At 39.6% G+C, this 12,087-nt stretch overlaps 2 protein-coding genes across 4 annotated transcripts; both read left to right on the top strand.

Annotated features, from left to right (window-relative positions):
- Positions 1-647: 647 nt before the first annotated feature.
- On the top strand, positions 648-6,367 carry LOC120557642 (MAP kinase-activated protein kinase 2-like). The gene is made up of 10 exons (XM_039798173.1): positions 648-944; positions 2,186-2,325; positions 3,340-3,404; positions 3,496-3,575; positions 3,653-3,779; positions 3,967-4,042; positions 4,183-4,307; positions 5,178-5,263; positions 5,353-5,433; positions 5,538-6,367. Exons 1-10 carry the CDS (start codon positions 648-650, stop codon positions 5,769-5,771), a joined length of 1,311 nt encoding a protein of 436 aa, XP_039654107.1. The 3' UTR covers positions 5,772-6,367.
- Positions 6,368-7,191: 824 nt separating this feature from the next.
- si:dkey-197j19.6 (neural Wiskott-Aldrich syndrome protein) lies at positions 7,192-12,087 on the top strand. Of its 3 annotated transcripts, none has more exons than XM_039798171.1 (9): positions 7,192-7,326; positions 10,162-10,308; positions 10,479-10,565; positions 10,660-10,744; positions 10,877-10,952; positions 11,038-11,122; positions 11,289-11,436; positions 11,558-11,763; positions 11,882-12,087. In XM_039798171.1, exons 1-9 carry the CDS (start codon positions 7,228-7,230, stop codon positions 12,020-12,022), a joined length of 1,074 nt encoding a protein of 357 aa, XP_039654105.1. In that variant the 5' UTR covers positions 7,192-7,227; the 3' UTR covers positions 12,023-12,087. The 3 variants fall into 3 exon arrangements, with proteins under 3 accessions (XP_039654105.1, XP_039654104.1, XP_039654106.1); XM_039798170.1 differs by having other exon boundaries at positions 11,558-11,790; XM_039798172.1 differs by lacking the exon at positions 11,558-11,763 and having other exon boundaries at positions 11,882-12,005.

The raw sequence follows: 12,087 nt of genomic DNA, 5'->3' as shown, positions 1-12,087 counted from the left end.
TCCTCATGAGGAGGGGCCTCAAATATACTAGAATGAATAACCGTGGATGCGGCCGGGAGTAGGCTATAGAATGCCTGGGGTCCTCAAATGCTTCTGCTACTCAGCTGGGGCGATTTCACAAAAACACAATAATCTTTAAGGGGTGCCCTGGACTTGAATCATGTACTTATTACATACATTTGTTTGGGTATTTTCTCTCTCCACTGGTACCCTGTCGTGCGCCTTTACGCGTGATTGTTGCTTTAAGAAAAAGAATTTGAGCCGCTCCGCGCTGACGTAAGGGAACTGGAGAGCTCGGTGTATCCAGCAGGAAGAGGCAGCTCACCGTGATGAGGACCAGGCAGGGGTACCAGATTTGTGTAGCATTTTCTTTTCTCTCAGTCATTTAGTGTGTTGTAGCCTACTATCTCTACTGTATACATCCCGATCATTTGGGATCTTTTGGAGTTCTCATTGCCAATATAAAAGTGCGCTTTCAGACCTCCGCCCTTTTTTGTACTCCAAGGAGTTTTTATAGATTGCATAGCTCATTTTGTTCATACAGTGTTTCAAAGTGTGGCAAGATGTTTTCTCGGGCAACACGAAAGTCCTCTGGACGTACGCGGATGAACTAGGATGACACCGGATATTTTCTGTGGCAGACATTGATGACATCTGCTTTGCATCACTGTTGGCTTTTACAGAAAAGAATGCATCATAACCAGAAGGAGCAAACGGTAAATCAAATGACTGCGCAGCGCGGGCCAGCGCACCACAGTGACTCCAACAGTCTGGGGAGCAGCGGCCCCACTGACCTCCAGCCACCTGCTTACTCCAAACTTGAGTTCAGGAGACACGCAGTGACAGATGACTATAAAATCACAGCTCGGGTTCTTGGCCTGGGAATCAATGGAAAAGTGCTGGAATGTTATTGCAAGAAAACGGGAGAGAAATGTGCCCTCAAGGTGTGTGTTTGTCTGCTTCGTTACCCTGTGTGATTTGAACAGTCCCTCTGGACGCTGCTGTCACTGGGAAGAAAGATAGCAGCCATCAATTATTCATTTCTTCTCTCTGATCTCCACCATGTAATGTTGTCTTGTTCTAGAAATGTGTCCAGAATTTAGATTTCTACTTTATGTGAAGTTTGATTTCCGTTACTGGTTTTGAATTTGTATTATTAGTGATATGATGTGACGCAGATTAAATATGAATCTAACCATAGATGGATTAATCAATAATCTGAAAGGAAATTCAGTTTCTGAGCCACCCAGACAGTGGACGTTTCTGTCAGACAGTGATGTGCTGTCTGGGATGCTTTGACTCAATTTTTCACTCTGCTCTGTGATTGTTGTGTGGACAATGACCTGTTCTGTTGATGCTTTACAAAAGAATCCCACATTTAACATCAAGTAAAAACCTGCATTTTATTACTCCTCTAAGCAAAACATTAAGTATCTAGGTTATTAAATGTATACAGGGATTTTGTAAAAGCCAACTTGTGAAATAGGACTTTTTCATAGTTTTTCATTCGGTGCTTGTAAGTCAATAAACAGCTGACTGTAGGGTTGCAGCAACGCATTGGGAAAATGCAAACAGGAAGAGCAGCCCCACGAGTCCCTCCGCATGTTTTCTTTGGAATATCTTTGGTGGTAAGCCACAACCGAAAAGGTACAATGAAATGTGCAGAGCTACGTAGCTCTGTGTGTGGAATTACTCTGGTTTTCTGTGTATGGATGGTATTTGTGCATAGAGGCTTTGGAGGAAAAGTCACACTTTTATAAACACTCATATCTGAGCCCTTTCCTCCTCCAGCGCTCAAAAGGCATTGTAATGTCCGCAAGGATTTGGAATATGGGGTCTGCGTGTCTGGGAAAATAGGATATCCTCCTCCCTGGCTGTGATACCAGAGCGGCAGCATTGCGTCTTTAAAGAGAGTGCGTTGCTAAAAGCAGTATTCACTTTTAATATTCTCTACAGAAAATGTAGATTTATGGCTTCATTAGCGGCCACAAATAGAGCCGTAAACAGTGTGTCTTCACAATAGGGCATGTGTTTGTCTATGTGTGGGTTTATTGATTTCTTGACAAGGATGTCAAACTAATTCTTTTTAAAAAATCAATTAAGTGTATCCTTGGAGACTGGATACCTTCAGACAAATATGAAACAGAAGCATTTCATTGATGCATGTTTTTGTTATGTGGAGCAGATCCTGTACGATACTCCTAAAGCCAGACGGGAGGTTGAGCTGCACTGGAGAGTTTCCGGAGGTCCCCATATCGTCCGAATACTCAGCCTGTATGAGAACATGCACCAGGGGAAGAAATGTCTCCTCATCATAATGGAGTGGTGAGCATTACCATCACTACGTCATTTATTGTCTGTTTATTTAAGGCCTTTATGGGAATGCTAAAATAGATCTCATCTATCATCTGTGTTCAAAAGTTGAACAGCAGAGATACAGACTGTGTGAAGTCATATAAAGCTGCTTCATACGTGAATAATGGAAAAACTTCTACGATGCCCTGTTCAGAAAATCTTGTATCTAGAAAAATCGGGATATATCTAGATCCAGCTGAGCATGATTTCAGCTCACACAGAATGAAAATCAAATACATCTTGAGTAACCACTTGGGATTGGAATTTATATATTTGATTTTGGGGGAAAAAACGCTAAACTGAATGAAAATGCACATCTGCACTCTCATACTTTTTCTGTTTCTGTTTGCATCCTGGATAAAACTATTTAGAAATCCTGATCTTTGCTCCCTGAGGATCTTCTACATCGCAGCTTGGGCTTTTAGCTTATATATTGGGGTGCTACTTTATGGAACTCTTTTTTCTGTTTTTTTTTTTAATTACATCCTCCTTAAAGTCCCACAGCAGATGCTGAAAAAAAGACTTTGACCTTTAAATCTTTTTAAAGCAGTTTTTAACTACTTCATTTAATCTGTTATTTATTTATTATGGTGTGGAATGAATGAATGAATGTGTAGAGAGAATGTTTTTTGTTTTTTTTACTAGCGGCATCTTACAAGAGTAGCACTCTGAATTCAGTTGTACGTTTTTAATGATACAATGACAAAAAGGCATTCAATTCTATTCATATCATTTACATAATGCATTTGTATAAACTTTATTGTGTAAAATGAATACAATAGTTTGTTATTTTCCCTTTAGTACATCCTTACTGCTTTAGTCATCTGGGTCTGCAGTGGCCCAGAAGACTGGTATCATCTGAACAGTAAATTGTGACTCACAATGACTTGCTTTGTTGTCAAACCACGATCGCAGTGGAGAAGTGTGTTTGCCAAGAGTCCCCTCGCTGCCCCACTTCTGATCTCTTTGTTAATCTTGTCTCAGTATGGAGGGAGGGGAGCTGTTCAGTCACATTCAGGCCAGAGGGGACCAGGCCTTCACAGAGAGAGGTGGGTTGCAGGTCACATTAAGCAGTATAAATTCATAGGTCTCTATGCTGTGTCCCGTACATGTTACATCTATGTCATGTCTGTCCATCAGAGGCGTCAGAGATCATGCATGACATCGGCACGGCCATAGAGTACCTCCACCACATGGACATCGCTCATAGGGATGTGAAGGTGCTGCTGCTGTCAGAAAGAATTTCTAGATGAATAGATTGTTTTGAATCTCTAATTCTTTTCTTTTTCTCACGCAGCCTGAAAACCTGCTCTATACCACCAAGGAGAGTAACGCCACACTGACACTGACTGACTTTGGCTTTGCTAAGGAGACGACACTGCACAACTCCCTCCAAACTCCCTGTTACACTCCATATTATGTTGGTGAGTGTTGGCTGTACACTGCATTTGTGCCAGTATTATAAATGTTATAGTTTTTAGACACGGTGGCTGTCATTCACTCTCATGTTGTCCATGTGTGTCTGCTTATATGATCTGCTTTTGTGTGAGTGTGTCTTTCATTCTCCACATCATTGCGTTGTCATTCTTCTGTATCTATTTGTGCATTCAGCCCCAGAAGTGCTTGGGCCAGAGAAATATGACAAATCATGCGACATGTGGTCCCTGGGCGTAATCATGTACATTCTGTGAGTATCATGTGCATCTGCAACTGATTCAACTTAATAAGACATTTATAATTATTTTATATTGTATATTATTGTTCACCTTTGCATTTTGGTTAAAGAAGACAGCAAAGTAAAATAGTCTCTTCTTCTTCTGTTTCTAGTCTGTGTGGGTTCCCTCCGTTCTACTCAAACACAGGTCAGGCCATCTCTCCAGGCATGAAGCAGAGGATCAGGTTGGGCCAATATGAGTTCCCCAACCCTGAGTGGGCTGACGTTTCTGAGGAAGGTCAGGCTTTCAACATAAAATTCATTAATATCAATGACAATATTTTAAAACTGTAACAGGGTTGTGTGCACATTTTTAATTACAACTTCTTACTTTGTATAAAAGCCATACCGTATGGCATACAATAAATATATTCACAATGAAAATTTGTATTCCAATTTAAAGCTGCTATAGTCAGTATGTTTATATTAAAAATGGAGCAAATGACTGTGAAAGGGGTTGCTTGTAGTGACAAACCCACAGAAAATCATCACCTGACTGCACTTCCCCTCAGCTCTATCGTTGAGCTTTAGCATCTTTTAACTCATTCTTTTGGTTTTACGACCCCGACTTTACTGTTTTGGTTCAGTCTGATCACTCTCTTTCACCTAGTTTCCAGCCACAAGCAGCTGTTTCAGAAAAAAAAGCCCAGAAAAAACCGACTGCAGACTACCTGCCCAACCCCAAACGAAGTTAGCAACTATCCAATGAACATGGTGAAGTATGTAGCAGCTTAAGAGCCGCATATTTCTCTCAGGAGTTGGTAGAGACCAAAAACCAGAGCAAAAAGAGAGTGAATAATAGACTTATATTCACCAAGTGGCCAGAAACAAGACTCCAAATAAATGAAGATGTTGCTCTGCTGGTAAATGCAGTGTAAATAAGCAGCTGCTCAAAAAGTTTACCATAAGAACTTACTGTAAAAGAGAATAGTATGTCAGCTTGTTTCCACAGCCCCCAAGTGGCAAAATGATCTATTTATTTATTTATTTTTGAACAACCTGCACAAGATCTCCAGTTAACACAAAAGAGACAACATCAGTATAGGTCCATATTGCACCAAAGACTTATTGGGTGAAATGCTTGATGTTGTTTAACACTGTTTTGTAGCCAAACAGCTCATCATTCAGTTACTGAAGACAGACCCCAATCAGAGGATGACCATTGGACAGTTTGTAAACCATCCCTGGATTAGTGTAAGTTATCACTTTGTCACTTTGCCTATAAACCTGTATGCTGTTCCCCCTTTCATTCATAAGATCTTTGTGTTTTTTTTATACTGCAGCAGTCAATGGTGGTCCCTCCGACCCCCCTCCACACTTCTCGTGTTTTGACAGAGGACAAGGAGCTGTGGGACGATGTGAAGGTGGGACCCAATCTGTCTACATCTGATTTATTTTTTAGAATATGACCACAAGGTGGCATTAACGCACTAGATTTACAGCCCAAAATGTTTCCGTCTTCCAACAGGAGGAAATGACCAGCGCCCTGGCGTCCATGCGTGTGGACTACGACCAGGTGAAGATCAAAGATCTGGACACGTCCAACAACCCTCTGCTCAATAAGAGACGAAAGAGGCCCGTTCCTGGAGGAGCTGACGGAGAAGGAGGCAGTGGTGGAGGAGATGGAGGAGTGGTGTGTAATAGCCACAGAGAAGTTACATTTTCTGAAGAGCCTGATGATATGATAATTGGACAAAAGTAGTATGCCAGAGTGAGAAGTTTTCCCATCCACATATCACTTACTGTATTTTACTTACTTTTTCTCTTTCTTTGCATCACTGCACTCAATAGTCTAATTAATGTCATTTATTTTCATTGTTACCACTCTAACATTTAAAATAAATAATCATTTTTATGTTTTACAGCGGTGTTGTATCATCACTTATTTGACACAGATGGTTTGACACCTGACATCTATATATATATATATATATATAATAGGAGTTATTATTGCTGTCTGATGAAAATAAGTCATCTAGGGGACTTTTCTGATGGTTACGAATGTGAGTATTGTAACATGCACATTCAAAGGACATTACAACTTTGAAAGGTTGAGGTGATTGATGGGGATTTTACCAGAATAAAGCACAGAAAATCTGCTTAGAAATATAGGAAATATTGGATAGGATAGAACAACACAATGTTATTTTGTTAAATAAAATACATCACATTCATTAATAAGTTTACTTGTTTTTATTTGCAACAAATTGTGTATCCAAATACAATACCCATGTTGGGCTCTTAAGGCAAACATTTGGATAGTCATCATGGAAACATTAATTGGTCATGTGACAAGGGCTGGGAAGATTTTTTTTCACAGAACCATGTAAAAATACAATAAATACTTACAGCAACAAGTGCTCTACAGTGAGTTCAGTATGTTTTTACTTCTAAACTGGCCTCAAAATTTCAACAAAGAACACAGTTGCCATACAATGTGTGTTTAAAGTATAGGCCTATATCCATTTACCAAATACAGCGATTGGCAAAACAGGCAGCCAAGTGACAGTATTCTGAGCCAATGGAAATCAAATTTGTCAGATTGACAGCACTCTAGCCCAGTGGATTGGGGAGGCAATCACATTTCAGGGGTGAGTGTAAGCACTCTAACTTGTTTCTGATTGGAGGAATTCAAGGTTTTACAACCGTCCCATGTTACAACTGCCCCTGGTCTCCCTTACAGTACTTGAGTAAATGTAGTTATTATTTATTTTTATTTTGCACCATTGGTTGTATATTATGTCTGTTTCTGAAGTGGTACGTGCTAGGACAGAACAGTGGCAGGGTCAAGTAGTGTATATGTGATTAAAAACTTCACAACTAATTCATGAGGGATCCTTGATAAATAAAGTAGCATTACAAACACAATGTTCATGCACGCTAAGAGGTGACTTGTACCATTGACCTCATATATTTTGAATACATTATCAACAAATGCCTTCTTGACATTGACAATGCAGTTTTTCAGTTAGGGAGGGAAAGCCACAGTGCACACACAGTATACACATAGTCAAATACATTTGCATGATAACCAGCTACGATGGAAATATTGCCATTCAAATCAGTTACAGCCAGGACTGAATGTATTAGGTTCAGTTGATGAAAGGATGAGCTAGTGACAGAAGTGGCGAGCAGAACGTGAAAACAAGGGTCTTGTGATGGCGTCAAGTTTGATATCTGGATGTCATGTAATGAGTGATCTCCTGACTATCCGTGAGAAAGGCGTCCTCTTCACTCTGCTCGGACCTCAGTGTAAGGTCAGTTCAGTGCATACTGTCAAATTAATATCCATAAGATGCAACCGATAATTTACCTGAGTTTTTCTGTATTTCTTTTTTTTTTAAGATCAATTCTTTATTGTTTTTATATTTTTGAACATACAGAACAGATAAACACAATTGAACAAGAACTACAACCCCCCACCCTCTGCGGTCTCGAGGAAAGAAAAACAAACAAACAAACAAACAAAAACAGGAATCAGGAATCCCACCTTGCCTAGTCGCTTTCCTCTAATTCTTGTGATGCTGAGGTCATTAGGACTGATACCTGTGCTGTGGTGCTATATGTGCTATAGGTCTATAGTCGATGACTTGGCTTTGTTAATCCTTGCTGTAGAGAGCTCCAGCATACTATGTCCAGAAAATACGCCAACCACTGTTTTATACAAAGCGAGTGCGGGGGGGGGGGGAGGCCAGCGCTCAGCTATCATTTTCTTGGTCGCCGTTGATCCAGCTAGCCAAATTTTCTTCTATCTGCCGTTTTTCTGTATTTCCAAACATTTGAACCAGTGTTGAGCCATGTTAAATGAGAATGGTATACACTTGTTATTGCCATGAATGAAGATTTAAGAATGAATGGAACTTATGAATAGTGCTGAAAATAATTGAATTTGTGATACAGAGGTACAATATTTGAAAAGTATTATTTCATCTGTTAAGTTGAACATATACAGTAGATGTTCTTGTATTTCCTGGGTTTGTTTTTCGTGTTATCAGTAACATTTATCAGAGGAGGTATGGCATATGAATGGGCTTTCTGTGAGGGCTTGTTTACAGTTAGTATCTGCTGCTTGTATTGCCTGGCACTAGCACACCATGCTACCACAGCAGCTGCTGCATGATGTAAAACTTAATTAAAAAAAATAAATGAACGCTGATCAAAAAGGTAAATAATAAGATTAAGGAACAAAAAGAAAGAAAAAAGAGGGAATATAAAAGAGTGGTCAAACACAATTAATATGACGCCACAATGTCACTAAAAGCAAGCCCATAACAATGAACAGATATTCATGTTGGATTGTAAAAAGCAATGTAGATTCAGCCTACACACTAAAAAGGGACCAACTAATTTCTGGATTATTTCAACCCAGAAAATTGGGTTATTCTTTTTGACCCAACTTCTGGGTTAAATGCTTGACCCAAATGTTGGGTTAAAATAACCCAACTTCTGGGTCAAAAGAACAATCCCATTTTCTGGGTTGAAATAACCCAGAAATTAGTTGGTCCCTTTTTAACCCAGGAGTTGGGTCAAAAATAACTTGGGTTACTATGCCAGTATGTCTTATTTCAGAAAATAAAACTTTGTTTTAGGGACTGTTCGTTATTAATTTAAAGGGCCACCAGAGGAGTTTTGGGACTTTCAGTCAAAATAGACCTGACCCTCCTTTCACCAACAATACATTTTTGGTTGACGCTCCAAAAAGAATGGGAGAAAAAGGATGAACCTCCCCAACAATGTATTGTAATGGTTTGCGTTTGACAAAGACATACGGATGGACATTGTTTTTATTTTTACAGCCATGAAATATGTGCCTAAACCTCTGAATTCTCATCTGATGCATCGCACTCCTCTGTAATGGTGTGATCTCTCAGAGGAGGGGCGGGACATATATCCATGTTTAGAGAGTGTGTCACTTTATTTCTCCTACAAATACTGCTGATACTGTTTTATCATAATGTACACAACACACAAGTGTGATTGTTCATATTATAAACTATGGTGACATGATAATAACTCCATAAAATACACCCCTCCAACAAAAAATACATTATATATACATATATACATAAAGAGAGAGAGAGAGAGAGAGAGAGAGAGAGAGAGACAACCTATAACCAAGAACATGGGTTACTCTTTGAAAAATAACCCAGAAACCCAAACAACCCAGGAATTGGGTCAAAATATTAGCCCTATAACCCAGAAAATGGTTACTCTCTGAAAAAATAACCCATAATTTTAACCCAACGCAAATAACCCAGAAACTGAGTTGAAGAAATAACCCAGGAGTTTTTAGTGTGTACTGAAGGCTTATTAATTCCCTATTTGATCAAGAATCTTAGAAACTTTTTTATTGACTTTCATGGACTTTAGAGAGTTACACTAATTTGTGAAAAGATAAAAAAAATTATCACTGAAAACAAAAAAATACTTGAAAATAGTCCTAAATGAAAGCTGGTTTTATAGACAGAACTGTGCCGTCAGCATAACAATGAACATTAGATGTCAATGGTTATCATTATCAGAGAAAAGATTAGATTGTTTTGTGTACTATGGATAATGATGATTTGCCTACGCACCCATGGACCTGAATGAGTGAACCTAGATTGTTAGGGCTGTAATTTCATAGAAAGTTAAATGGATCTTTTCCCAGCATCATCAGCCTCTAAAATGAGGTCACAGTCTCTTTGAGGAGCAGCCTCTCTGCGGAGCTGCCTTTCTGTAACACGCTGAAACTTAACCAGAATGTCTCAAAGGTTACTCTGACTCACAAAAGATATGAGTTGGTTTAAAAAGATAAAAATAAACTTCTCATACTTTAAGCAGGCAGTTTGGTGCTGATTATAGGGGTGATGCACTGACTTAACCATATATCCGAACAAGACGTTTTTGGGGACTTGAAAGTCTTCTTCTGCACCAGCAGAGAAGAGGCTTTTAAATAGCTCAGCACAGTTAGAATCCTTTTAGTCGGCTTTGGTAAGAGGAGGATGTATAAATTCAATTATTTTTGTCAATCACAGTATTGATTAATCTGTGTTTTTAGTATTTTATTGTATTCCATTGTCATTATCTGTATGACTACTGGTGTATTTCAGCTGATCAAAACTACAGTAGCACAGGTACTAGTGGCCAAAGAGACCAAGGGTAAGAGTCCAGGCTGGAGTCGTTTGGGTTGTGGCGCGGTGTGTCTCATTGAGGATGAGTCCATTCACACCCACATCCTGCGTCTGTACTGTGTCAAGGTAAGTATGAGTGCAGTTGCATCTATTGGACAGCTTGTAGTGTTTCTTTTGATTTGCAATTTCCTTTTGCAAAAATATATTGGTGGGTGTGACCGTACTTTTACTCTACTGTAATAGCTGCTTTATAACCCTTTTCCTTTCTTCTTTTCTTTATCTTTCCTTGAACCTAGCGTGCCAAGTTACTGTGGGAGCAGGAGCTGTACATCCCATTCAAGTACACTGCAACTCGCAAGTTCTTCCACACGTTCCCTGCAGATGTAAGCAACCCTGTTTTAAAGTATCAGTGTAAGCAACATGCATCAGGGTATTAGTTATGAGTTGGTTGAAGGTGGATTTACTGTGTTTGCACAGGGCCACCAGATAGGCCTCAACTTTGCAAATGAGACAGAGGCAGAAGAATTTCATCTGGCCGTGGAGGCTGTCCAAAGAAACCAAGGTTAGAATAATAACAAATAGATGACTCATATGTATCATTTCAAAAGTGTGTTTTTTCTCCTTACATTAAAACACTTCTGTCTATTCTCATTGGTCTCTTGTTTACTCTCATTTTTCGTCTTCTGTTTTGCAGAAAAAATTACCTGGATGAGTGAAATAACATGTGCTGAAAAGAAAAACAAGTCAACAAGTTATCCACCTGATTCAGGGTGACGAACATGTTACGACTCTATAGACTTAAATAGGAGCAGAGAGCAGAGGATTAAAATGATGGTTTACTTTTTCTTTCTGTAGATCTAAGCCACTTGACCATTTTGACAGGAAGCAACATTTCCTCATGGACGCACCATCCACAACAGTTACACCAACCAGCAGTTCAGTAAGTCAAATTATACAATAAAATGCTAATAGCCTATGAGCCAAATAGACACTCAAACAAACATTGTGCCTCTCATCATGATTATTGTATTCATCAGCCTGTGTGGGAACAACATTCTAAATCAGTCCATTCTCTGTTGTACTGTATCTGCTTTGTGAAATTAAAGGATCTGGACTCTACTATGAGGAGGCTGTTGATGCAGTCAAGACTCACTATGGAAGACCTAAAAGACAAAGAAATCGGTGAAGCTGTCGACTGCATCATTAACCAATTTGGAGGACTGAAGGCTGTGCAGAGAGAGCTGAAGAAAATAGGTACCTTATCTTGAAAACTGTTGTGCAGTGTATGCTCCTTTTATGTTGTTTTTAAGTGTAAAAGCAAACATTTAAAAGTAATAAAGGATCTTTTAAGACAGTGCTTTTGCGTATTTGGCAGGCCCAGTATCTCAGACATTGCCAAGAGCTACAGGGGCGTCCATCTCCCTAGCTTTGAAAAAAGGGCCTTTGCCACCGGTTCCCTCCATCAAAGGCCGCACCACCTCCCAGCAGACACCACAGTGCACAGACACACTAGACCAGAGTCAGATCCCCCCTTGGATTCCTCCTCCTCCATCTGCTCCTGCTCCAGTTCTCCCAGAGAGGGTCAGAAAGAGTGCAAGTTTCAAACCTGTAAGAGGACTAGGACACATGGTGTTACAGTTCTGTACATTTGAATAAAATGTGTTGTCTAAATGATCTTAACTTTTGTTTGCGGTGTTAGGTGGGCTCCTCGAAAAGTGCAGAAAGTGGTGACATTATTCTGACTGCACTGAGAGAAGTATTCAAACAAAAGCAGCTGCGCCAGCAAAGGACAAGCACAGATGGGAGTCAAATGGAGCCGGACAGTGATGGGCACTTTTAAAGAAACTTTAGTTTTAACTGTGCTGTGTATCATACTTTTATAAAAAAAAAATGTGATACAGCTGA

This window comes from Perca fluviatilis, chromosome 4, assembly GCF_010015445.1.
Source record: "Perca fluviatilis chromosome 4, GENO_Pfluv_1.0, whole genome shotgun sequence".
In the NCBI taxonomy this organism is placed as follows: Eukaryota; Metazoa; Chordata; class Actinopteri; order Perciformes; family Percidae; genus Perca; species Perca fluviatilis.
Note: the sequence above shows the minus strand (reverse complement) of the source record. Positions and strands in the feature narration are given on the sequence as shown.

Bases quoted from the DNA above. Each gene is read 5' to 3' on its own strand.
- LOC120557642 (XM_039798173.1), top strand. From the start codon at position 648: ATGACATCTGCTTTGCATCACTGTTGGCTTTTACAGAAAAGAATGCAT. The intron at 945-2,185 runs GTGTGTGTTTGT...TATGTGGAGCAG, and splicing joins GAGAGAAATGTGCCCTCAAG to ATCCTGTACGATACTCCTAA. The intron at 3,780-3,966 runs GTGAGTGTTGGC...TTGTGCATTCAG, and splicing joins TTACACTCCATATTATGTTG to CCCCAGAAGTGCTTGGGCCA.
- si:dkey-197j19.6 (XM_039798170.1), top strand. From the start codon at position 7,228: ATGGCGTCAAGTTTGATATCTGGATGTCATGTAATGAGTGATCTCCTG. The intron at 10,745-10,876 runs GTTAGAATAATA...TCTGTTTTGCAG, and splicing joins GGCTGTCCAAAGAAACCAAG to AAAAAATTACCTGGATGAGT. The intron at 10,953-11,037 runs GTGACGAACATG...TTCTTTCTGTAG, and splicing joins AGTTATCCACCTGATTCAGG to ATCTAAGCCACTTGACCATT.